The 27,563-nt window shown below is 42.3% G+C and overlaps 1 protein-coding gene and 1 pseudogene across 4 annotated transcripts; both read right to left on the bottom strand.

Annotated features, from left to right (window-relative positions):
- Nucleotides 1-14: 14 nt before the first annotated feature.
- On the bottom strand, nt 15-27,532 carry MFSD11 (major facilitator superfamily domain containing 11). 3 transcript variants are annotated; one of them, XM_081272520.1, is made up of 13 exons: nt 27,244-27,532; nt 26,713-26,768; nt 23,750-23,857; nt 23,133-23,212; nt 22,918-23,014; nt 21,672-21,730; nt 20,838-20,982; nt 17,264-17,304; nt 9,208-9,273; nt 7,193-7,318; nt 2,506-2,680; nt 1,484-1,619; nt 15-1,040 (listed from the first exon to the last, which is right to left on the bottom strand). In XM_081272520.1, the coding sequence occupies exons 1-13, from the start codon at nt 27,337-27,339 to the stop codon at nt 876-878; spliced, it is 1,350 nt and encodes a 449-aa protein (XP_081128646.1). In that variant the 5' UTR covers nt 27,340-27,532; the 3' UTR covers nt 15-875. The 3 variants fall into 3 exon arrangements, with proteins under 3 accessions (XP_081128646.1, XP_081128647.1, XP_081128648.1); XM_081272521.1 differs by lacking the exon at nt 26,713-26,768 and having other exon boundaries at nt 23,133-23,187; XM_081272522.1 differs by lacking the exon at nt 26,713-26,768 and having other exon boundaries at nt 27,244-27,262.
- On the bottom strand, nt 23,866-26,034 carry LOC308635503 (intraflagellar transport protein 25 homolog; annotated as a pseudogene). The gene is made up of 2 exons: nt 26,029-26,034; nt 23,866-24,758 (listed from the first exon to the last, which is right to left on the bottom strand). The product of its transcript is annotated as an intraflagellar transport protein 25 homolog (transcript).
- Nucleotides 27,533-27,563: the final 31 nt, after the last annotated feature.

Here is a 27,563-nt window from a genome sequence, read left to right as displayed (position 1 = left end):
AAAAGCACATTAAATTGCACATTTTAAAATGATGAATTTTATCATTTCTGAATTACATCTCAATTATAAAAATTTTAAGCGAGTTCTTATAGAGGAAAGTTAACATTTCCACTTAAACATTTTCCTATATAGTTACATTCCACTCCCAGACATGTGACTGAATGGCATCTGCTATAAGATCACACTTAAGTGACAACATCCTGCCCCCTAGCTCAGACCTCCCTCTAGTTTTTCTTTCTTTCTTGCATTGTATCTTTCAGGAAAATTACTAGCAAAAGTCCTCCCCTAGTAAATGTGTTTACTCTTCTAAACATGGTTTTGTTTGCTGTGATGTTAAATTCTTGTTTTAAGACTTGAGATAATTTTTCCTCATTTTATACTTAATTGGCCACTCCTTGGAATGAACTATGAGGTAAGAAAATCTATCTAAGAAACGAGGAAAAACCTTTTCAAAGTTAGACTAAATGTCAGCACATCGCTATTTGAATGTCATTCCAGATACACATGTGGAGAGGCATATGCTTCTGTTACTATGTAGTAAAACACACTCCAGACCCAGCAAGAATCCTTACACGACATATGGCCTGGAATTCTCAAGGCAGAAGAATACATTCACACTCTATAATGTGATTGTAAGGAGCTTGAGATAGATAAATGGAAAGCAGTATCGCTGAACAATTATAACCGATAGATTTCCCTTATTACACTGGTTTTAAATACTTAATATCTGTAAACTTTAATCCAGCTCTGGCTGATTCAAGTCTGAACTCTTTGATTCTCCACACTCAACATCATCCACTGTACTATGAAGACAACAGAAGTCACTTCAACTGTGCTCTGGAGCACCAGCTGTGCAGCCTCCCACGGGTACCTCATCAGATACTTCGGTAGTCAGAGCCCCGGGCCACAATGGCAGCAGCGTCCCATTCCACAGTGAAGAATGAAATAGTTCCAAAAAACCCAAATACCACCATGACCAGGAGCTGCCAGTGAAGGAGAAGGTAGTTGCTGTAGAAAAAGGCCACAGCCGCGCAGATGGACTACGAGAAAAACAAGACAAATTACACAGGCACACAGAGGCCTGCCCAGCCTCACAATCAGCCCCACCCTGCAGACCCAAGGGATATCTGTGACTGGCAGATCTTGCTCTCCTTCTCGAAGTTGCTAACTCACCCCCGGCCCCCCAAGAGTGGGTCACATCAAGGGAAGCCGTCTCTGCTGTTAAAACAGCCCTGTGCAGAGTAAGAAGGACCCTGTCTGCAAGGTGTGCAAGTGAGGTTCTGGCTCCAGGGATGGGAACCTCCAATCCAAGCAGTAAACCAGAACATGAAATCTCTTGGCCAGTCAGGGAATCGTGCTGCTCACTGCTTCCCACTTCCACGCAAATCCTTTTAAAGGATATCCCCGGTTTTCACTTAAAAACCACAAGCTAGTAACCACAGCAAACCAGGGGAAGCTTAAAGGAAAAGGGCCAAGGGGTTACCTGAACAAACTTAAAGATGGCAAAGGCCGGTGCACTGTCTTCAGAATAGAGAAAGCCTAAGATGCTAAGCAGCTGGGTGTTGAAGCAGCTGTCCCCAAGACCCAACAGAAAACTGCAGAGAATGGCAACTTCTTTGCTGAAAAAAATAAATTTAGTATAAGTAGTATCAACATTGCTAAAGCCACTTAAATTCTAAAAGCAACCCACCCCAAAAAGCATTTAATCTTCAAGTTTTAAAAACACAGAAACAAGAATGAAAAATACCAGAACTTATAAGGTCTCTTTCTCTCTCTCTCTCTTGTACTAGGGATGGAACCCAGGGCCTCACACATACTAGGCAAACCTCTACCATGAGCGGCACACCAGCCCCTATGTTAGAATTTATACAGTAAGAAGTTATGCTCAAACTTGCATCCCTTCACATTCTAGCAAACCTAGTCCTATTACTGATTTGGAAAGGAAATACTTTTTTTAGGCTAGGCTCCGTTTGGATTTGGGGATCTAGACATCAATAACTGCATTTATAACGAATTAATAGCTGAATGCAGTGACTGGAAGTCAGTTCAGTGGTAGGGCACTTGCCTTGCACAGACCAGGCCTTGCAAGGGAAAAACAAAAAAGAGTTGAAGTGCAGGCCACAGATACCCTCAAAACTGTCACAGATCACTCTGAAAAACGCGATAGCCCACCCAGCTCATAGACTCCCTCACTGCTCTTTATTTTTCCTCCAGGCCCTAACTTTGAGGTATTTCACTGCTCAAAATGCAGAGATAAAATTCAGATCAGACATTTCTATGCTCCCTCACAGATAAAGTAGATTTATTGGGGGGTAAAGGTTAAAAGCAACCATTGCAAAAATAACTTATGATCCTCTATGGATTCCTACTCAAACTCATTCTGGCTATGGCAGCTGACCTCACCAAGATAACAAGTTCTGAAGAGGGCTAAGTGTCCGTTTCAAGTGTCTACCCATCCCTTCCCTCCCACTGCCCTCAAATCACCAAGCAATAGTAGTTACATACCTGGACCTGATGTAAGCATTGCTGTTTGTTCCCTCTACAGGGGCAATTGGGGCGTCTCCAGGCATGTTGAGAAATATTAAATAAAAAGCTATAAAGTGCACCAGGATGCCCAAAAGCACAACTGGATTTCTACCAAAACGATTATTCTTGCTCAGCAGGCCAAAGAGGCTTCCACCTACAAATTAAGGTGGCAGAAATGTTACTGACATTATCAACACATCAAGTGACTAGTCATGTTAGAATCCAGAAGCCATGGAATACATGTTCTCAAATGTCCAGTGTCTTCCCCCAAACCCAACCCTTCAGCACCTGCAGGTAAAGAGGACTACCAAACACCAACTACCATAACAAAACAGCTGCTAGAGAGGATTTTGAATACAGATTCCTAATACAAAGAAATGGTAAATATTTGAGGTGATGTATATGTCAGCTACCCTGACCTGAACACAGCTAGAAGCAGCAAATGAATCACTGCTTTGAACTCCACAGCCTTGGACAGCTAGGTGGACCTTTTGGGTCTCTCATTAAAATAGTGCCGACAGACACACCCACTTGCAGGTGGTTGCTGTTACTGGGGCAGAGTCCATGCCTGGAGTGGAATTTGTGGGTTCCACAGCTTTGAATTCAGATGCCCACTACTCTGGGGTGAAAGAGATACCTGTACGCCTAACTAGCCTTGTGGCACCAGCTGCCTGAGGAAGAATTACTGCACCAGTGGTTTTCCACAATCAGGCCAGCTTCCCCACGCCTCTCCTCTGAAGACCCTTCCTCACAAAAAACTCCTCTGGTGTGTTTCACTATAAATAAAGAATTCGTGAGCTTTTCCCCTTTGTTAGGATCAGTCCCATCAGGTCTTTTCCACCCATCAAGTCCCTGCTTTCAATAAAAATATTTTCTGTCTTTTGCTTTATTTCTTGGTATTACTTTTCAGCCTTTCATTTCCAGCTGGCGCACACCTCTGAGGGTTACTACTGTCTCCCCATATAGGCCGCAGGTGACAAAACACTACACATTGCACACATGTAATGAAGTGTTCACTACCCAGTACCAAAAAACCAGCACTATACCTCAGGAGACTTATCAGTGCACTAGACTCCTGGAAAGTCCAGAAACAGGATCAGTCACAAACAAAATCCCCATCTGTGACGAAGCATATGTCAGATCGCTGGACAAGGCCAGTGCTCTTATTACATGGCACCGTAGCCATCTGGAAAAAAATAAAGATGCCCAAGAACAAATCCCAAATAAATCGGAGATCTAAATCTAAAAACTAAAGGGTGGATGGGCCTTGTGCGTCTCTAGAAGGCCAGCCGCGGGACAAGCCCCGCACCACCCGGCAGCACTCTCCCTGAGAACACACAGCCTCCGTGACCATGAGGAGGCCTGCGATGCACACAGAAGACCACAGCATCCTCAGAAAGGAGAAATGCCTCAACATGTCAGCATGGTAAGACAAACACGGTCCCGGTTAGCAAAGACACAAAAGCCCAACACAAACCCTAATCCTGGGCTAACCTACGCAAGGAAGGGAAATGCTCTGCGGGACAGCCCTGCCTCAGACCCCACAACTCCATGCTGCCCCAGACCCCACAACTCCATGCTGCCCCTCTGGCTCCACTGGCCTTTCTGGCCCTCTTCCCTCTGAGCCACTCTTCTGCAGTTCCCTTGGACTTCAGAAACAGGTCTGGCTGATGAGCATCTTCATAACAAGATATGGAAACCATCCCCAAACAGCTGAGAGCCTCTCAGAACAGATCACCCCTCAATGACATCACCCCACAAGTGGCAGCAAGCCAAAGCCGCCCCCGCTAGCAGGTATAACCTTCTCACAATGTGAGTCAAACCACCCACTCACGCACTGGCTGATGACATTCCCAGAGCCTCAAAGAACCCGTCCTGAGATATTGGTCAACCAGACCTCGCCTGGCTCCATGATCTACCTTGCCGGCTACACAATCGTCCAGCTCCTGCCTTGCTCTCTGCTGTATAAAACCACAAAGTTCCTGTAAGTCCTTTGAGGACAGGTCTTTGGTGTCTGTACCCTACCTCTGCTCTTCCTGGTGTGGCCATGTTGACCGAAAACTCTTTTCCTGCCCCTTACCACTGTTGCTCATCTCTTTGACTGGCATACTGGGACATGTGGCAGTCTGTTGGGACCCTGGGGCCCAGGCCCTCACTCCTCAAGGACTCCAGTAATGCTCAAGGATATTAGCCCAGATTATCCTAACACAGAAAAATTCCACAGCCAGCAGCTGTACTGTGGTGATGAGAAAGAACCCCTGTCTGTTCAGGAAACACACACTGAATACCAGGGACAAACTGTTGTGGTGTGTCTAACACTTACCCTCCTGGGGCTCAGACAAAATCACACATAAGAAAAGTAAGAGAGGGCTGGGGATGTAGCTCAGAGTTGGAGACTTGCCAACTCTGCATGTATGTGCAAGGCCTGGGTTCAAACCCTAGCACTGTAAAAATTTTAAAAAAGGATAAAAAAAAGAAAAAAGACAAAAAGCTGAGAAGAGAGAATACATGATTTTAACGTAAAGTGCTTGTCGAAGGTGAATCTTGTTAAAGGATATTCTAGTGGTTTCTGAACTATTTATATTTTTGGCAATTTCTTGCAAATGTGGAATTATTTTTTCAAAAAGCTAGCAGACTACCTACAGCAAGAGTAAGCTACTTCACAGGCACTGGATGGCAGAGGCTTAATGACCTCTCCTACAGCCTTCCTAGACATCTCGCGGGTGGAGGTGGCACCTCTCACTCCATGCCCAAGATGCCCCTCCAGCCCACAAGCCCCCCTGAGCATCACTGGACACACTGCCACTCGGAGACCTCCCTTGCATACCAACACGCTGGGTCTTAGTGGACTGCTCCAAGCCCAACTCCCACAGCATTTGTCCCCCTTCCTCACCCTGCCCTCCTGGTGGCACACTGCCAACCCGTCCTCCAAATGTTCTCTCAACACACACAACTGTCATTTCCTGGTCCTGCCCAGGTGCAGGCAGTAAAGCAGGGAACACAGTCCCCAGTCTGCTTTCCCCACAGCACTTCTCACTGACAAGGTGAGTTTTGTTTCTTTGCAGGCTGTGTTCTCCCCCAGGAACACCAGCTCCACGTGGGCAGCTTTGCTTTTGGTTGACATGTGGATGCACAACAAAGAGTGGCTAAACTGGTAAGTCCCTCATGTCTGATACTACATCCAAGACACTGCAAGTGGGAGCAGATCTTAGTTGAATGAGTAATAAATTATTATGGTGTTGTATAATAAAGATATGCATTGCCTTGGCCTCCAGTTCTGGGCACAGAGATCCTAAATCACTTGGAATTTCCTTAGTGGTAGGAGTGTTTTCTGTTATGCACAAAGAGACCTTGCCAACCACACTCGAGTTTACACTAATGAGGTAACTCTTAGGGAAGGAGGGTTGGTCCTAGACACAACTTCATGATGGGGACTGGCTGCCAGAAAGACAGAGCCCCATTAGAGGTTTAGAACTTCCAGGACTCTCACCCACCGTAGCAGGGAAGGGAGCGGGGAAAGGGAGTGCATTCATTCGCCAACAGCCAATGGTTCAATCTGCTAGGATTACATTAAATCTCCATAAAAGCCCCTCGACAGGGCTGTGGGAGCTTCCTAGCACACCCACAAGCTGGAAAGCTCTATGGGGACAGTCTCCTCCACTTTCAGACCTCACCCTTGTTCCAGATCATCTGGCTGTGCATTTGTATCCTTTACAATACTAAAAATTGCATATATCAACTACAGCATTTTCCTGAGTTCTGTATTTTTAGAAAATGATCAAACCTAAAGGGAGGTGGTAGAGAACCTCCAAACTAGTAGCCAAATGAAATGGAAGTGCAGAGTCTAGTGAAGGTGATCAGTGGGACCTAACCCGTAAGCAGAATGTTTTAGGAGACCACTGTTTAGGACTAAGCTCCTGTACTGGGGCCCAAGAGACCAGACTGAAAATGATAGTGGAGCCATTGATGGTGAAGTTCCTTGCTCTGTATGACCTTCTGAGAATCAGATAACAGCCAAATTCCCAAATATGACAATGAAGTTTCCTGCTTCAATCCTTATAAGATGCAACCTGAAGTTAACATCAATCAGTTATTTTTTATGGTTCTGTCTCCCTGTCCCTGTCTTATGAGGAAAGGTATTTTAAAATGTCTTTTTCAGCCCATCTCTATCCATACAACCAACTTCTCTGCTCAGCCACCGGAACTTTTATTCTATGCCATGGAATGCAGCATTGCCTGATACTAGATGGAAAATAAGGCCAATGAGATCTTCGAGCTGTTGTTAATTTTGTCCTTCAATAAGAATTTGATGCTCACTCCAGGTAGTTAGTGTCAGAATAGGATCAAATGGCTGGACACACAGCTGGTTTTAGAGAGAACTAGAAGGTCAGGGATTCTGAGACACTCTGCATAAGTATTTTAAGAGGAAAAATTGGGAAAGACCACATTTGCTTATTTATGATTTCCAACCTGTGAATTATTTGGCAAATGTTTTATAATTTACTTATCTTAGAATACTGATAATAGAAAAATAAAACACACCTGTTTGCGTAAAAGTAGAGAAAACAGAATTCAAGTACACAGAGGTGAAGTATACTTAATGTTTCTATTTTAAGTACACTTGGTATTTTTAATGCAAAGACTTAAAAAAAAAAAAAAAACCAACCTAAAATTTCTCCAATACCAATGAAGATTCCAGAAAGTCCAATGAGGCTTTTCTCTTCTGTTCCAAACCTGTTTATAGCACCAATGCAGGTTCCATAAACACCAGAGAAGAAAGTCAATTCCAGACCTTTAGGGAAAGAAATTAAGATTTAATTTTACATTCACTTTCTCCTTTTTCATTTTTTATGTCTAATACTATCGTAAATTCATTGAGACTGAAATGTTACTGCCCAAGGAGAGCACAATTCTGTGCTACATAACTGAGAAAAGGGAATTTGTAACATACTATGGATGAAATGCTCGTGCCCGGCAAATGACCTGTTGCCACCCCAATCCCCTAAGCACGACGGAGACCGGCCTTTGGGAGGTAACCGTGTCAGGAGGGCAGAACCCACAGGACGGGTGAGTGCCCGTATATGAAGAAGGCAACAGAGCACCTGATTCCTGTCCACTCTGTCAGCCACATGAACACCCAGCAGGAAGACAGCTGTATAGTTCTAATTTTAGTATTCGTGCTGCCAAAGCGAGCATGTCCACTGTTCTTTTTTTTTTTTTTTTAAAGAGAGAGTGAGAGAGGAGAGAGAGAGAGAGAGAGAATTTTTAATATTTATTTTTTAGTTCTCGGCGGACACAACATCTTTGTTGGTATGTGGTGCTGAGGATCGAACCCAGGCCGCACGCATGCCAGGTGAGCGCGCTACCGCTTGAGCCACATCCCCAGCCCCTGTTCTTAAACACACAGTAATGTCCAGGTTCAATCCCCAGCACACCACCCCGCCACAATAATGTTTTAATTAAGTCCATTTTTTTTTTTAGGAAAAGAAAATTAGGGTAAATCCTTAAAAGACCTCCATTCTTTAATGCTACAAAATCTTAAATGTGAGTTTTAAAGATGTTTAATAAAGATGTTTTATGAGACACCTAAAATTAAAAGTAGCCCAGGATGGTGACACATGCAGAAAGATCAAAAGGTAAGAGGCCAAGCCTGGTGCAGTGGCACACGCCTATAATCCCAGCGACTCAAGAGGCTGAGGCAGGAGGATTGCAACAGCCTCAGCAATTTAGTGAAGCCCTAAGCAACTCAGCAAGACCTTGTCTCAAAATAAAAAATTAAGGGCTGGGAATGTGGCTCAATAGTTAAGTGCCTCTGGGTTCAATCCCTGGTACCAAAAAATGAAGAGGCCAGCCTGGGCAACTTAATGAGACCCTGACTCAAATAAAATAAAATGTGAAGAAGGGTTGGGGAAGTAGCTCAGGGATAAAGTGCTTGCCTAGCACATGTGAGACCCTGGATTTCATCCCCAGTGGGGAATGAAGTATTAACTGGCACTCCAACACTTTCTAGAAGAAGACAGATTTCACTGTCCTGAAGACCTAAGAGTGCTCCACATGGACACACCACATCACCACTGCTTCTATTTCATTTAAAGGGATCTTAGTGCACATAAGCTAGAGGTTTTCTCCTGGCTGTTTTCTGTCATGCGCCCCCTGCCTTAGAGTGGCTGGTGCTGATGAACTCTGAGTCCTGGCTTTCCTGCCCTCGTGCGGAAGCCTTCCACACTGAATTTGGATTGGCCTTGTGATTTGTTGTCACCAAGAGAATGTACTGAAGTAATGCTGGAGACCTACAGGAAGGTTTGCTAGTCTTCCCTGATGTGTTTTTGGGGCCTTTGGCCACTAGTAAGTCTAGCTCTCCTGCCACACTACAAGGTCCTATGGAGGGGGTCATGCAGATGGACAGGCCCTGAGACGACAGGGAGACAGACTGCCCAACACCATCTCTCACTGACCCTGGCAAAGCACTACACATGCAAATGAAACTGGTCTTGGAAGGCCTATCCCCAGCCATCCTCTGAAAGCAGCCACAGGGGACCCCAAGCCATCGATGTCATAAGAAAAGTCACCCTGCTAAGCACAGCCAAAGCACAGAAGTCTGAGAAAAAACTGCATGGCTTCTGTTTTCAGTCCTTATAGTCATTACGCGAACAAAGCAAAGTGAAGCAGCAGTTCCTTTACCTGTGTAAGCAGTAGTGACACTGAGAAGGAGCATCTCCTTGGTGACACACAACTTGAGAGACTTCTCTGAAAAGAAGAACATTCAGGAGTACTTAGTAGCTTTCCATCAATAACCAAGAGCTTTGCAATGTCCACCCAACTTACAACTTACAATAACCACACTGTCCTGAATCCTTGTGTGTCAGGGTGAGAATAAAAGCAATCAGAAATACCTTATGTCCTGAGCATATGTGAAGAAGTACTAAAGACACACTGAAAGGATACTGCAGGAGTACTGGAATATGGTCAGGATCGGTGTGATAAGAAATTTTATTTATTTATTTATTTATTTAAGAGAGAGTGAGAGAGGGGAGAGGGGGGAGAGAGAGAGAGAATTTTTTTTTTTTTAAATATTTATTTTCTAGTTCTCGGCAGACACAACATCTCTGTTTGTATGTGGTGCTGAGGATCGAACCCGGGCTGCACGCATGCCAGGCGAGCGTGCTACGGCTTGAGCCACATCCCCAGCCCATGATAAGAAATTTTAATCATTTTCAAGTATTTCCAGGAGAAAATACATAATCAAAATAAGGTTTAAAACAACATTTGGGGGGGGGGTGTTACTGGGGATCAAATCCAGGGCTTCATGCATTTTAAGCAAGTAAGTCTACCACTAAGCTATATCCCCAGGCCATTTTTTAAATTTTATTTTGAGACATGGTCCCATTTAAGTTGCCGAGGCTAACCTGGAACTCACCATCTCCTGCCTCAGTTTCCTGAGTAGCTAGGATGCCAGGCCTGTGCCACCATGCCCAGCATTAAAACAATAAAAAAGAAAGAAAGAAAAACACTAGCAAAGCATATTCACTTAAAATAATCAGAAGATTTAGTTAACAAGCAGAAATTCTAACATATTATGTAGTGTGATACTATGATAATGGGTCACACACCATTACACATTTGTCCAAACCCACAGAATGTACACCAAAATTAGCCCTACTGTAACCATGGTCTTTGAGTGATAATATGTCAGTGTAGGTTCATTTTTTATAACAAATGTACCACTCTAGTGGGAGCCAATAATGGGGGAAGCTATGCATGTGTGGGGATGGGGGTTGAAAACTATACTTTCTGTTTGATTTTGTAACAAACCTAAGCCTACTCCCCAAACCACACAAACATATAATCTATTTGCAGAAATTGATGAACTGATCCTAAAATTTATATAGAAATTCAAGGGAAACACAAAAGCCAAAACAATCTCGAAAAAGAACCAAATGCACAAATGCACACACACACAAAAAAAGAACCAAATGCACTCCCAAATGCACAGCAAGGAACACAGCACGGCACTGGCACAGGGACAGAGGCACGTATCCAGATAAGTCCTTACATCCACACTCATGTTCAACAGAGGCAGCAGCGTAACTCAGAGGAGGGGGGTGGGGGGGAGAATAACTGGATATTCACACGCAAAGGAATGACACTGCACCACTCACAAAGAACTCAAAATGGAGGCCAGACCTAAATGTAAAAAACGATGAATGAAACTCTTAGAAGAAAACTTAGGAATAAACTTTCATGACCAAAATCAGGCAAAAACTTCTTAGGACACCAAAAACACATATAATAAAAGAAAAAAAACTTTGAAGCTATTTTTAAAAAAAATATTTTTGAGTTGTAGATGGTCTCACAATACCTTCATTTTATTCAATTTATTTATTTATTTATTTATTTATTTATTTATTTATTTATTTATTTATTAGTTCTCGGCGGACACAACATCTTTATTGGTATGTGGTGCTGAGGATCGAACTCCGGCCGCACGCATGCCAGGCGAGCACGCTACCGCTTGAGCCACATCCCCAGCCTATTCATTTATTTTATGTGGTACTAAGGATCGAACCCAGTGCCTCACACATGCTAGGCAAGTGCTCTACCACTGAGCCACAACCCCAGCCCCTAGTAAATTTTTTTTTAATCAAAACCATAATATCACCTCACACCTGCTAACCATGGCTATTATTAAAATATAACAAATGCTGGAAAGGATATGGAGAAAAGAGCACACTTGGGAGGGGAGGGGAGGGGGGATAGCAGGGGATAGGAAAGGTAGCAGAATACAACAGTCACTAATATGGCATTATGTAAAAATGTGAATGTGTAAACGATGTGATTCTGCAATTTGTATTTGGGGTAAAAATGGGAGTTCATAACCCACTTGAATCAAATGTATGAAAGATGATATGTCATGAGCTTTGTAATGTTTTGAACAACCAATAAAAAAAAAAAAAAAGAAAGAAAAGGGCACCCTTGTACGCTGGGAGGGTAAATTCGCATAGCCATTATGGAAAACAGCATGGAGGTTCCTCAAAAAATTAAAAAGAGGGGCTGGGGATGTGGCTCAAGTGGTAGCGCACTCGCCTGGCATGTGTGAGGCACTGGGTTCGATTCTCAGCACCACATAAAAATAAAGACATCGTGTCCACCTAAAACTAAAAAAAAATATTAAAAAAAAAAAAAAGTTAAAAAGAGAACCACCATATGACTCAGCCATCCCACTTCCTGGTATATACCCAAAGGAGATGAAATCAGCATCTTGAAGAAACATCTGCATCCACGTTCACTGCAGTGTCACTCACAACAGCCAACACGCCGAAACAACCAAGTAGAAAATACAGACACTAGATTACCAGGCAGCCTTAAAAAAGGACACCCTGACACATGAGACAACACAGTCGAACCGTAAGATACTATACTAAGGGAAACAATCCAGACGCAGAAAGACAAACACCGTGTGGTCCCACTTATACGTGGAGTCTTTTTTTGTCCATGGCTGATCGGGTAGGAGAAAACGAAAAGCTGCTAAGTAAAGAGTATGAGGTCAGGCGTGTTGGCCATGCCTGTGACCCCATCAGTTTGGGAGGTTGAGCCAGAAGGATCCTGAGTTCAAAGCCAGCCCCAGCAACTTAGCAAGTCTGAGCAGCTTGGCAAGATCTTGTCCCCAAATAAAAACTAAAAAGGGCTGGGGATGTGGCTCAGTGGTTTAGCTCCCATGGGTTAAATCCCCGGTACAAAACTAACTAACTAAATAAATAGTATTGGGTTCCAATTAAGCAGGGTGAGTAAGCTTCTGGTAAGCTAAGGTACAACTTGGTGACCTCCGTTAACAGTACTGTGGATACTTGAAATTTGCTAAGAGAGTAGATGCCAAAAATTCTCATCAAACACATACAAAATAATGTGATAATTACACAAGATGATAGACATGTTGATTACCTTGATTGTGGTTATCAATTTCACAACATATACTTATAAGAAAACACATTGTATGCCACATATATACATTAATTTTTAATTTATCAAATATACCCCAATAAAACTAGAACAAAAAATCTAAAACTTTTGTGCTTCAAAACATACTATCAAGAAAATGAAAATCCACACCATGGTAAAAATTACTTGCAAATTATACATACGAGACACTTTTAACTAGAATATATAAAGCATTCTCACAACTCAGTAATAGACAACCCGATTTAAAAATGGCAAAAGAACTGAGTAGACATTTCTCCCAAGAAAGATATATACAAATGCCCTAAAAAGCATGTGAAAATATGCTCAACATCATTAGCCAAATGATGGTACAAATCAAAACCATAATGAGCTATCACTCCACACCACTAGGAGAGCTTAGTTAAAAAACAGGAAATAGTTGCAAGAATGTGGAAAACCTGGCTCTCTCATTCACTGCTGGTGGGAATGTAAGAAGGGACAATCTGGCAATTCCTACACAGGTGAGTTTCAGGAGACCACATGAGCAGGACTTCATTACTGCAAGAAATTAGAAAACATCCATCCACACCAAAGCTACACAAACATTCATAGCAGCATTATTCATGTTACCTGATGAACATAAAGTCACATTTTAGAATGTGCTGCAACATGGACAGCGAAGTAGAAGAAACAAGTCACAAAAGACACACAGTGCAGCATTTCAAGTAAATGAAATGTCTAGAACAGCAACCTACATACAGACTGAAGGTAATCAATGTCTGCCCAGGGCTATGGATGGGGAGATGGGCGGGAAGGAGAAATGACTGCTAATGGGGATAGGGATTCTTCTTCTTCACCACATAAGTTTTTAGACCTCCCAATCTCATACTGGGGACTGGACCCAGGGGTGCTCTACCACTGAGCCACATCCCAGCCCTTTTTATTTTTCAGACAGGGTATCGCTAAATTGCAGAGGCAATCCTGAGATTTGTGCTCCTCCTACCTCAGCCTCCTCAGCCACTGGCATTCGCCACCAAACCTGGCAAGCTACTCTATTTAAAAAAGTGACACCTAATGACTCTTTTTCCAGATTTTCTATGCTCTTTTTAAACGAGTAAAACTTACTATTTACATTATTTCTAATTTTTTTCACATAATAGAATAAATATTTTTGATAATTTGTAGAGATCATTTATTTTTAATATCTCCTAAAGATAATTGCTTAGTGGAATGAGTTATTCCAATGGGCAAAAGTATAAATGTTTTTAAGGCTTGATACTTATTGACAAATCACTTTTCCTAAAGTGAATAAGCACCCATCCTCATTAGCAGTGTGGACTTATGCATGAAAGTGCCCATCTCCCACACACTGAGAATAATCTCCTTATTTTGTATGTGGGGGGTGGGATGGGGTGTCCTTACCATGGATTGAACTCAGTGAGACACTAGACCACTGAGCCACATCCCCAGCCCTTATTTTATATTTTATTTAGAGAGTCTCGCTAAGTTGCTTAGTGCCTTGCTGTTGCTGAGGCTGGCTTTGAACTTCCTGCCTCCTGAGTAACTGGGATTACAGGCGTGCACCACCATGCCCAGCAAGAATGATCTCTTTGAAACTCAATAAAAAGTTTCGATTTGCCCTTCTTGTGGTCAAGCTATGACCAGCTCTAATGGAGCACTTGGGCCTTTCTCCACAGTTCCTAACAACTCTGCACCACATCCTGCAAGCACTTCTTTGCCTCTTAGGTTATGTTGATGGACTGCAGTTTAGCATTTTATTAACAAAAAAGCAAGTCTTTTGGGCTGGGGCTGGGGCTGGGGCTCAGTGGTAGAGTACTTGCCTAGCATGTGTGAAGCCCTGGGTTTGAAACTCAGCAACACATTTAAATACATAAAAGATCCACTGACAATATATATTTCCCCTTTATTGTTTGGTTTATCTGCTTACAAGGCTATTCTCTACCCAATTATTTTCTTAAATTACTCTCATGGTTTGCTTTTCAAATTCAGTCTTCAACTGGTATAAGGTGAGCATAGATTCCTGTATTTTCCTACAGTCAACTGCCTGAACTTGCCTGAGACCTACTTTTACTGAATCTGTATCACTACTTGGGGGTGGAATTGAGTCTAGACTGTTCCACTAGCCTTCTAGTTCCCTGTTTTCAAATTAATTCATAATAGTTTTATGTGGGAAGCCATTTCTGACACGTGATTGGGTGGCTCCCGTTAAGGGTCTGAGGCGCTTTGGCTGTGTCGAAGCTTTCCGGGCCTTTTCCTGATGAGAGAGCCCATCCGTGTGGGGGTGTGCCTGACCACTGACCCCGGGGACCCAATCACTGACCCTGACCTTGGAGTGCAGCCCCCCCTCAACCTTCATTGGATGGAATTCTCCCCTGAATCTCTTGTTCCCCAATAAAAGGCTACTCCCAGGCGTGTTCACTCTCTCTCTCTCCTGCTAGCCCTGAGTAATCCTTGCTGCCCTACTGGGCAGTTAGAGGAGGGAACCAGAGAGGGGAGTTGTCTCGGACCTGGCAATATAAATAAGGTAACTGAGTCTGTGTGTTTTATTTCGATTTCATCTAGCTAACTTTATGCCTAGAACCTCATTAATGAAACCATTGCACAGGCCGTGTGGTGGAGTTTTAAAGAGTTAATCAGGGTAAGTCTCTCACTTCTGACTCTCTCAGCTATTTTCAGATATTTATTCTAACAGAAGAACTTTAGCATGATTTAGTCAAGAGCAAAAAATACAGTTGCACCAAATGTTCTAGAATCGCATTACACTTACATTCAGTTCAGGAACTGAGTGCTTTTGGATGATAAGTAGGAACCTTCTTTGCACAGCCTCCTTCAGAGCACCAAGTGGAGGAGTGTCATGAATGACCATAGAAGATCACTTAAACCTTCTTTCTCCTGTGGCACCTCATGATTCACACTGCCCTAAGGACCCAGGAACCATCCTCTCAATGTGCTTCCCAACAATCCTGGGTGCTCACCTTTGGATGCTGCCCTCTTTCTCCATATTTCAACATCCATTCTCTCACAACCGGGCACTACCACATAAACAATAGCTCCATGATGTAACACACATGGCCCCAGATGTTAGTTCCTCATTTTGGAGAAAGAGCTGAGACAAAGCCTGCCGACTTTCAAGGAAGGACATCCTGAATCTGGCCAACCATCAAGAGCCAACAGAGGGCTTCTGTGTTTAGGAGCAGGGAGGCTGCATCCAATAGTCATCACCACCCTTTCTTATCTACATGCTCACCTGCTTACCATGTAAGCCAGCATGGCTTTCTAGGGCCCTGGGAACAAGAAGGGATGCCCTGAAAGGGCCTACTAAAAACATCAACAGTCTTCATCGACTGGTAAATGGCACTTTCTGTGAGTTTGCCTAACCTGAGTCCTTTCCCCTCTGATTCCTCTGATCAGTAACAGTTCTTGGGGCTGGGGATATAGCTCAGTTGGTAGAGTGCTTGCTTCTCATGCACAAGGCCCTGGGTTCAATCCCCAACACCACACACACAAAAAAGGTTCTTCTGACAGACAAGTCTCTAGACCTTCAAGAGTGAAAGGCGGACTTCGCATGGTGGTGACCTCCCATCCTGTAGGACAACCAGGCTATGTCTCATTTAATTACATATGTAGCCAAATTTATAATTATGAATGCATTCCTGAAGGTGCATAAAACAAGCCTGATAAAACCATTCTAATGATACACTCCATACTCAAGGCCACCTCCCCTGTCCACAAGGCCCTTTCCAAATATAGGCTACTCTTGGTCAAAAGCATGCTTTAACTCATCTGAGCCAGCCACAGATGATCAGATCAAGAATTTGCCATATTTGGGCTGGGGATGTGGCTCAAGTGGTAGCGCGCTCGCCTGGCGTGTGTGCGGCCCGGGTTCGATCCTCAGCACCACATACAAAGATGTTGTGTCTGCCGAGAACTAAGAAAAAATAAATAAATAAATAAATATTAAAATTCAAAAAAAAAAAAAAGAATTTGCCATATTTAAGACAACCAATGAAAAAAATTGTAAACACTTAAGGGCTACAGGGTCTATGTCACGAGACCCCATGCCCTATAGTGGGCTGCTCCCTATGGAAAGGAACTGGCATTCTTGAGATTCTCCTGCTGGGGAAACAGAGAAGCTGAGAAGAGCCAGGGGCAGAATTGAAGTCGGATGCTTACTTGCTTCTGAAGAAACCAAAAAAGGCATCCATTATGAGAATCACTGGCTCTGCCTGGCAGTATGGGTCCAAATCCCAGTGCAGTACCCACTGACTAGCTGGTTAGTCTTGAGCAAATTATTAAATTTCTCTAAGTCTCAGTTTTCTTTTCTCTAAAATATAGAAAACGAGCTGCATGTTATAGAACATTTGAGATTACAGAAGGGAAAGCACATGGAGTTCAGCAGCCCGTAGCCAGGAAGAACTCTCAGGGGATGAGAGTGACTGTCCTTACAACTCCCAGGTTGCAGGAGCCACTGTTCTGCTCCGAGGAGTGGCAAACAGTCCATCTCACCTCCCTGGGAACTCCCAGAGAACTCCCCGCAGCTGGTGAACCCGAGTGCTCTGCAGCCTCCACACACACCTGGCTCAGGTGGGCAGTCATATAATCATTCACACACCTGCCACGTTAGACCTTTATGAAAAGACTAATGTACGATGAAGCTGCATACCTGGAAAAATGAAAATACTGAGGGATCGTCAATCCAAAGTTACCAGGGAAAGGGGAAAGGCAAACGCTGAAGGTGCTCCTGAACAGTTCTTGAATTTCAGACACAGAAAATACTTACTAAATGCATCTACTGCCTTTGTCATATTGTTCTGGGCAGACCTGAGAAAATAAAATAAAAGTAAGTTTTTCCCTTGAAAATTAGGAAAACAATAAAAACATTACCCAGATACTAAAACCAAGGTGCTAAGTGGAAATCTCATTTTCATCTCAGTTTGTGAAAGCTCTGTCTTCTCCACGGCCTGGCAGATACGTCCAGTATTCCCCAACACTCCTGGCTCCAGGGACCCTTTCAAGCCCCAGGTCCTAGATGCAGACACTGTGTTCAGTGTGCCATCCAGCACCTCTGTGTTTTGAACAACGGAAGACAGCTCTTTATTATCATAATAAATTCATTACATACATTCATGTACCTCCCTTTTAGAAATGTCACTTTGGGCAGAAGAGAAATATACCTTATCTTGCTAGTTAAAAAAAAATAAAAATGATCTTTAAATAGTCAATTTCCCACTATCCCTCCTATAAAAAACTAGGTCCTTCAGTGTAAAAATTCCTCAATACCACTAATGTCCTAGGTGTGACATGGCTGGGATACAGAACAACAATTTAGTTGAAAACATAGGTTTTGGAGTAAGAGTACTAGTTTGCCCCTTATTAGTCCTGTGACATTAGACAAGTGACTTCATTTCTCTAAGCTTTATTTCCTCATTTGCAAAATAAGCACTCTGTCACTTACCTGTGGGAGTTAAATAAGATGATGTCATCAAAATAAACCGAGAATAAGATTAAGATGACAGCATTTTCACAAAGATTACCCTACCAGCCAAGTCTACTTCTCCTAGATCTTTAAATATAGCATGTTTTAACCAAGAGGAGTACTTTTTTCTCACCATCAAATTCACAACTTTCCTGGAAGCAAATTCTATGTAGTTTCTGTTACCTGGCAGTGTCCTCAGACCAAAATCTTGTACTTTAGCCCTCAAAATAAGAACTGACTTATATTCTGCAGACCATTAAAATACAATCAATTCAGCTGCAAACCACTTAGGATTCAATGAGATAGTAAAGAAACTCATTTTACATTTCTAAAAAAATTTCATTTGCTATTGGGAATTGAACCCAGAGGTGCTTTACCACTGAGCTACATCCCCTGCCCTTCTGCAACTCTTGATGCCAACCCATAATGCTATACCCCTTCTCCACTTCATATTTCTATTTAAGATACTAGATGGTTAAGGTATGGGGCTCCTTTTTAGGGTCATAAAAATGCTCTAGCTGGGGCCTGGGGCTGTGGCTCAGTGGCAGAGTGCTCGCCTAGCATGCTTGAGGTGCTGGGTTCGATCCTCAGCACCACATAAATGTAAAAAAAGATATTGTGTCCACTTACAAAAAACTAAAAAATACTTTTAAAAAATAAAGGTACTGTGTTCACCTACAACTAAAAATATATTTAAAAAAAATGTTCTAGCTGGGCAGGTGGTACACACCACCAGCAGCTCAGGAGGCTGAAGCAGAAAGATCACAAACAAGTTCAAAGCCAGACTTAGCAACTTGGAAGGACCCTGTCTCAAAAAATAAAAAGGGGCCAGGGATGTAACTCAATTGTTAAGTGCCCTTGGCTTAAATCCCTGATACAAAAAAAGTAGTACTATAAAACCGGCTATGCTGAAGGATGCACAATGATATGAATGTATTAAGAAGTGAATGGTACACTCTAAATGGTGGGTTATGTGGCCTGTGTTCTATCGCATTAAAGCTTTTAGGATAAAGCTTATTTCTGTGTCTCCCACCCCACCAGAAAGTAAGCTCAAGAATGCACAAACTTGGTTGTGTTCAATTCTCAATCCTCTGAAAAATCCTGGAATAGCAGAGGCACTCAAGTACAGGGGGAAGGGGGGAAGGGGGGAAAGAGGGATGGAGGACAGCGGCAGGCACCAACAAAGAAACTCCCAAAGGTCACCCCGCTAGCAGGTCCTCAGAGATGCAGACCAAGCATTTGAGATAAAGGACAGACTACGCAGCTCTTGGGCATCTTCACGTCACTGCTGAAAGGCCTGCACGTGGGATTCTTCAATATCAGTTCCGACTTACACCTTCAATGGCTTCTAACCCCACCAGTGACAGGCAGACTCCCCACCTAGCCTTACATGATCTAACGTGAACACTGTTCTCACCTTCCTTCCAGCATGTGGCGCCTATCTGCCCCTCTTCCTCAGCCTGGTTCTGGCAATGGCCGCCCACTGAGCCTCACTCCTCACCAGGGGAGGTCTCAGGGAGCACCTCCAGCCCTCCAGCTCCCCACCCACTTTCTTCCTAACCACTCATGGTGACATTTTCTTGTGTGTGCACTCCCCACCACCCCTTTTATCGTTAAGTCCCAAGTTAAGAGAACTTGAGTTTTGTCCACTGCTGTCTCCCTCAGGTTTCCAAGGAAGCCAGCACATGGGCAGTGCTACTGGAACAAAACATGGAGGCTCCAATTTGGAAGACAATTTAAAAAGAGAGAAAGCTAAACAGGCGAGCAGTAGTCCTAAGAGCTGAACCTTATCACAGGTACACAATCCCCTTCTCTAATACCTATGGTTTGTGCTTAAAAAGTTATGTGCCACTTAACGAGAGAACAGTGTGCTGAGAAATTTTAAAAGTGCCAATACCAGAGTGTACTCACAGGAATCAGGCCAGCTAACTGTGTCACTAAGCGATGTCATCCTATGGGACCACCACTGTACACGTGGCCCACCAATGAACGAAACACTGTTGCGTGGTATGAGGCTGTGCGCAGGCACATGCACACAACAGACACATACACATTTTAGATTAAAAAGGCAACACACAGAATGCTCAATGCTCAATAATGTTTATCTAATTAACAATAGATAAAAAGCTAAAAGACAACTTTCCCAATTTATCAATCACAAACAAAGCAAAATGAAGGTGGCAAAGATTAAGTTCTCATTTCCCCTTCTCAAACTGAGACATTACTTCAGACAAATTTGCCTGTGATGTTTTAAGTTGCATCACCACTAAAATGTGCTCAGGTAATTTACAAAAACATGGCCACGTGCTTGTTTCCCATTTGGATTACTTTTGGGAAAGCACCTACACAGGTCAGTACGAGAATCAGGTACCATAAGCTAAGGGCCAGTGGTGACAAGCAAGTGTTGTTGGCCCTCCTCTCACCCACCCCTCAGGAATCAGAAAGACCCAGAGCTATACTACACAGACAGAAACCAAGGGCAAAGACTGTTTGATATTTCACTTTCTAAGCTCTCATCCTGGCACACAAAACACACACAGGAGGCCCTCGAAATTCAGCAAGGAAACTGGGGCTAGAGATGAGGAAGGAGAGGTTACTGCTACTGTGCAGGGTCACATGCGTCAGTGGCAAAGTTGGGGGCAGATATAAATCCCCTGTAAAACCTTTCACTGCCTTCCTTCCTCAGATGACCTTTGCTTTCTCCCTCCCTCACCACCCACCCTTATTTTCTTCCTTTCTTTCCTTGAAAAGGCTCCTCTCCTGTTGGCCTGTGGTAACCTTCAGGAGCATCAGATATAGGTCGTGACAAAGCAGGGTGGTAGTCTCTAGATTAGACAAATTTACTTTAACATGAAAATGAATATCTCCAACATCTTACTCATTCATTTCCATGTCTTGGTCATCAGAAGACTCATCTTCTCCAAGGACATTTTCAGAATCTGGTTTCCGAATGAGAAAGAATAGAACTGTCCCCACAAGACTAATCACTGTCAGGGCAATAAACACAGTTCTTCGGTCACTCTCTAGGGAGAAAAAAGGAGAAAGCAGATAGTATCAACCAGACAATTCCAGAATTTACTGTTATATCTAGGGTTGTTTTTAACCAGTAAAAAGTTTCCTCATTAAATTCTGACTTTAATGCATGAGTAAAAAGTTAAGATTAGGTGATAAATATGCCACTTTCACCTATGTCTTACAGTTAGAGAAATACTGACTATCCCAAAGAAAAAAGTACAAGAATTTACTTGGGTTCTTTTAACCAAAGAAATGTACAGAAGAGGGGCTGGGGCTATAGCTCAGTGGTAGAGCACCTGCCTCACATGTGTGAGGCACTGGGTTTGATCCATAGGACCACATAAAAATAAATAAATAGATATATTGTGACAATCTACAACTGAAAAATATTTTTTAAAAAAGTATATATAAAAAAAGAAACGTACAGAAGAAACAACTGAGCTCTCAAGTCCCCTGAAGACTGACCTTTCACCTGTCCGAGGTATTACCTGCTTGGAGCATAGTCATAAACTATAATCCTCATTAATGATAGAATCCAAGGGAGAAGCTTACTTAAAACAAGCATCCAAGGACCTGAGGTACCAAAGTGCATTATAATACCTCTCAATAAAGCAGCAATGGGTTATTTTTCTGAGGAACTACTTTATAGGAATTCTTTTTTACTATGTCTGAATGGAATAATGTAAATAAAACAAACCTGATATTTGAGTTTTCCCTTGCCAGGCAAAATATATGTAGAGATTTCCAAAGAACAAGCTGGGGGAAGAAAAGGGAGGGGAGAGGATGCTGGGGAATTATTGGAATACTTACGGTTTTTAAAAACAACTATTCCCATTATTCATTGAGAGAGACAGTCATAATTTTTAAATTCATCTACCTGCCCTAGGTCATTTAACAGTTTCACCTCCACTTCGACTCTTTCTGAAAAACTGGACTAACCCAGATGGAATTCAGACTCTGTCCATGCGAAAGTAACCTGATTCAGAGCTGCCCTCCACAGGGCTTGACTCACTTTGAAACGTGTGACTTACAAACACTCTGGAAATGACTTCTTGGAAACAAGTTTATGCTACTTTAAAATCCTCGAGAATCTACAAAAACAAATCTATGATCTAGTTATCTGCATCTAATCAGATTCCTTATTGAGAACACCTTCCTAAGGAAGGAATCTTTCACACGCCTCTTTCTTTTTATTTTTTTGGTACCAGTGAATTTTGAGGCAGGGTCTCACCAAGTTGTTGATTCTGGTGTTTGAATTTGCAATCCTCCTGCCTCAGCCTCCCAAATTGCTGGGATTACAGGTGTGTGCCACATGCCTGTTTCTTAATCTATTGCTCCTTAAAACTAAACATTTTCATTTGCTAAGCCTTGTTGGGGCCATAATTCTAGGCAAGACCCATGAAGTTAAATCCTCAAGGCAGATTCCTGAGATCCAATGGTCATAGCAAAATGACTGTTTTTGCTTTTTTTTTCCTTAGAAAACACATAAAAATATTGGAATAATTTGTCTCATTTCTGAATTTTAGTGTATCTGTTTACATTTATCAGGCAGTGTAGCTCAGTGGGAAGGATATGGCTGCTGAAGTTCAGATAACAACAGTTTTACTTGGATGAATTACTATTAGTCTATTTTCTCATCTGTAAAATGGAGCTAACACCTTCTCATAGATTATGTGAGATTAAGCAAAATAAGCAAAGAATCCAATAGTTTCTAACAAATGCTAAATACATGGAGGTTAAATTATTTTCTATTTACAAATCTTATGTTCCAATGAAGTAATCCATGCATTTCAAGTAATCCTATAAGATTCTGAATCTGTATCATATTTAGCCAGAAACTTGAGTCACAAAACATGAAAGATTTGAATTTTAAACAAAATAGGTTTTAATAAAAGGTCTGAAAAGAAAGCAAAGTACAGACTGAGCTCCAAAATTATTATTACCTGGACTGTAAGAGTGCCCAGAAAATTCCACTGTTTCTCCCGATAGTGTGCTCATCTGAATTTATTGTCAGGCAGTTTCCTTGTGCTGTCCAAAGTACTAAAATTAAACCAAAAGTTTATCAAGAAAATGAAATCCCCTGTCTTTGTATATTAAAGGCATGATACCCATAGATAGGCCCCAGAAAAGAAAACAAGGTAAAAATCAAAATGCTCACCAGCAGCTGCAATTCCAATGAAAACAGATGCAGTGTAGAAGGACCATGTGAAAGGCTGGATAAAAACGGCAATGTACATGCTAAAATGTAACAGGTCAACGCATTACAGTCAAACCACACCTGAAACAGTGCCCAGCATGCCTCTAGGAATCAGTTATGCTCTTCTTTTACATTCAACCCATACAGGATGTCTTGGTCTTTAAATGTGACCTACTCAAAATTTTAAAATCAGGCATTTTACAGGTTTACAAAGGCTTGTGCCAATAGTTTAGCACATGATGAACTGCAGCCCTAGAGCCCAGAAGCACTTCATTACTTCATCTGAATCCTTATTAGTCAATCTGATAGAAAGTTACATTATTTCACAGAAAGTTCTTTTCAACCCTTACAGAGATTTTTGGATACTATATATTAATAGTAAAATGAAAGCTGATAACACATCTCCCATCAATTAGGACATGGTATCCCTGAACAAGAAGCGGAGAGCCAAATCCCTAAAATACCAATTATACCCTATTCAGTCCAAGTCTGCAAGAAATTTTCAAAGTTTACTATATGTTGGAAAGGTACTGGAGGCATTCTAAGCAAACAAGTGAAAAAAAGACTGCACTACTCACCTGTAAAATAAACCACTGGCAAACATAGAGAGCTGAGGTCCTACAATGGCAACCACTGATGGTGTAATCAAATTTGAAGCAGAGAACACTCCATAAATAATTGCCATGCTGTACATAACACACAAAAGAGAATTAAAGAACAAAATCCCTAAACACTATTCTCAGAAAAAAAAAATTTTTTTTTTAAATAGTATCAGACCTTGAATTCAGGGTCCCACACATGCTAGGTAAGCACTCTACCACTGAGCTACATTTCCAGCCTCCGCACCACTTTTTTTTTTTTTTTTTTTAACAGTACTGGGATTGAACCTAGGAACACTCTACCTCTGAGCTACATCTTCAGTCCCCCCAACCACACTTTTCTTTAAATTTTGAGATAGGGCCTTGCTAAATTGCCAAGAATAGACCTTGAACTTGTGATCCTCCTGCCTCAGCCTTCTAAGCCACTGGGATTACAGGATGTTATCATCATGCCTAGTTTTTTTTTTTTTTTTTTGGATATAAATCCTTTTACTAAAGTACATCAATGACAACTTCATGTTTAAATATATTATTAAAGACTATGCAAGGCATTTTATCATAATTACTAAGAATGACTTTGAGACTACTATTCTCTTTGCAGAAATACTATGTACAGATATAAAATGACTAAAAGCTGATGTAATTATGAATCTCAAGTTTGTACAGAAGCCATCATGAGCCACAATTTCTTCATTTTGAAGCTGCCCCTCTGTGTGTACAAAATCTTTTTCAATCCAATGCTCAAAACTGACAGGCTCTTTAGATGTGGTCTTTTCAATCCTCAAGGTCCACGCTAAGTAACTTTGTATTATAAGCTTTATTATATGTGAAAACATATGATGAACTCCTGGGGGAACATTCCTATGGTAGTCCAAAATGTTTCTGGATTCCCACCAATGATATTTTAAGGTGGGTGTGTTTCATCACTTAATGTAACTAAAACCACTTCAGCCCCTTCAGAGTTCAAACAGAGATCAAATTTTCTCTTCTTCAAGTGTTAACCCTAAACCAGGGCCACTGGTTTCACCTGCAGTTCACACGCCCTTTCTGTGCATCCTGTCTCCCTGGGGCCAGGACCTGTAGTCTCCTCCAGCTCCCATCATGCCCAGTTTCAAAAAGGTTTCACTTTAAAATTTCTATTTAGAGTCTGTAGATTTGTAATAAATATTCACATTTGTCAGTGATTGCATTCTTAAACAGAATGTCATAAAGTTTTCACTTGTACATAACACTAAAGTCCCTTCAGATGTTTTGAATCAATTTTCAATGAATTGCTAAGTAACAGTAACTGCTAACATAACAGGTATTGTGTCAAGTACTTTACAGGAATTTTGCTTTTAATTTTAACAGCTCTTACAAAAAAAGAAGAGAAGGAAACTGAAATACAGTGGAGTGAAATAAGTTGCCAGGAGTTCATCGGCGTGGCTGGTAAGAATGGTGAACCAGGTTCCCAATCCTGACAACCCGATTCCAGGAATCTAGGTCAACTAGTCCACTCTACAAAGTCAGCCTACCACTTTTGGTAACTGCATAACATTTCTTTGCTACAATACCAAGCACGGAGTTGGAATGTATTTAACTCAAAATAATGGTTTCACTTGTACCTCTTTCAGATTCTATGGACCCAGGCCTACTATAATATCTTGTACAAGTGTGATTAAAACCATTTCCAGGGTCCTGATTTCATTTACTAGCCAATACTTGTAAAGCAAACTGTTTTCTGGCTTTTATGAATCAATATCAAATGTGTTCCTTCATTTTTTAATTTAGAATACACTTGAAGACACAGAATTACCAAAAAATGTGATATTACTATTAAGCCATCTAGAAAAATGGATACTAACATTCTTTATTCTCAAATATCATATATATGGTTTAACATAGATAATAACCACATAAGAAGAGTTTGGGACAGGGAAATGCCACAATTCAATACTTAACTATAGAAAGATTTGAGAAACCCATATTAGTCATTCTATAATGTATGCAGACTTTGAAAAATTATGTTGTACCAATAAATATAATTTTTGTCAATCAAAAACGTTTTGCCAGGAGCAATGGCACACATTTGTAATCCCAACTACTCAGGAGGCTGAGGCAGGACTTCGAAGTTCAAGGCCAGTTTCACCAACTCAGCAAGACCTTATCTCAAAAAATAAAAAGGGCCGAGAATGTGGCTCCATGGTAAAGTATCCATGGGTTCAATTTCCAGTACTACAATAAAGAGAAACCTTTGTATACATGCACATATGTACTACCCCCATCCCCCTGCAGCTTCAATCATAAGATACTAGTGATCTGTGAAGGTCTTTACATTTTCCCCATCTATAAAATTGGAACTGAACACCTTAAGCAAAAATCTCAAGGTGCCTTATGAACTATAGTTGCTATGAAATCCCAAAAACAGGAAGATCGAATGATTCAAAAATCACATGAAACATTTGTGATTTCATAATGGACATAATGGACAGTACTTTATTAAATGTCACACACTACACCAAGTGATTTATCTCTATCAGATAAGCAAAGAAACTGGGATTGCAGAAATAACTCTAAGGTAACTAAGTAAGCAATCAGGCTGTGTGTGAAGCAGGTCTTCAAAACACTAGTCTCTCATTCCACAGGAAACCTAACTAGTCCCCTCTAATTGCATTATGTTCATCCCAATAAACTAGATGGCCAGAAGAAAAGCGCAATCATCACTGATTCAACCACAGTATTTTTTTTTTAAAGAGAGAGTGAGAATTTTAATATTTATTTTTTAGTTCTCGGCGGACACAACATCTTTGTTGGTATGTGGTGCTGAGGATCCAACCCGGGCCGCACGCATGCCAGGCGAGCGCGCTACCGCTTGAGCCACATCCCCAGCCCTCAACCACAGTATTTTATTCCTAATGATTCTGATGGAACTTACACAACTACCATCACATACAGTACAATACCTGGTATATCCACTGCCGTGAAAATCCGTGCTATTTAAGCTCCTGATGACAGTTTGCTGCGTAGAAGATAAAACTAATCAAGGAAAATGTTTTGCAATCTCCCTCCCCCTTGGAAAGTCCAATTCCACGCACTCAGAAGAAAAACTGTCAAAATTCACAATGCAAGTCCACTATGAGAGGAGGAGGAGGACAGCTGGAGCTGCACACTAACTAAAGGGCCGGAGGTAACCAGCGGTACCTGTGCTTAGGGTTCTATCACCTTGACCATCCCAGTATTAAGGTGGAGCTTCACGCAGGCAAGGAACAAAAAACGAGGGTCGACACCCCAAAGTCGAACTGAGAAACAAAGGGAACGTGAAGCACCCCGAGAAGGAGCAAAGTCTGGCCCGTGAAATCAAACCTAACCACGGAAGACGGGGCGGCAGGTGGGAAGAGAGAAGGGGCCCTGTGCGCGCCACCGGACACGACTGGCGTTTTGCTTTCGGGGACGCAGGGACAGGCACTGCAAGCAGGAGGCAGGCGCCGACTCACCGCCACGTTGCCACAAGTTTGAAAGGCGGTGAACATAAACATAAAGGCGACTCCTAGGATGACGATGTTGAAGAGCTTTTTGGACTCCGGGGACATTTTGGCTCCGCCCTGCCCGAGCTCGACAGCGGCCCAGGGCGGTCAGCGCTCCCGGGGAGCAGCGGCGACGACCCTGGGGACGCGACGCGGCGGTGCGGAGCCGGCAGCGCCAGGAGCCGAGCGGCCGAACTGGCAGCTTGCAGTCGAGGGCCGGCACCTGGCGCAGACTGACGCTGTGCCGGGCGGCACGGCCGTGCATTCCCGAGACGCGGCCCGAGCGGGGA

The sequence above is a fragment of the Spermophilus citellus genome (assembly GCF_964194105.1).
Source record: "Spermophilus citellus genome assembly, chromosome: 17".
NCBI lineage: Eukaryota > Metazoa > Chordata > Mammalia > Rodentia > Sciuridae > Spermophilus > Spermophilus citellus.
Note: the sequence above shows the minus strand (reverse complement) of the source record. Positions and strands in the feature narration are given on the sequence as shown.

Bases quoted from the DNA above. Each gene is read 5' to 3' on its own strand.
- MFSD11 (XM_081272520.1), bottom strand. From the start codon at position 27,339: ATGTCCCCGGAGTCCAAAAAGCTCTTCAACATCGTCATCCTAGGAGTC. The intron at 23,213-23,749 runs GTGAGTAGTGCA...GTTACATTTTAG, and splicing joins GCCAGTGGTTTATTTTACAG to CATGTACATTGCCGTTTTTA. The intron at 2,681-7,192 runs GTTGGTTTTTTT...CTTAATTTGTAG, and splicing joins TGGTATTGGAGAAATTTTAG to GTGGAAGCCTCTTTGGCCTG.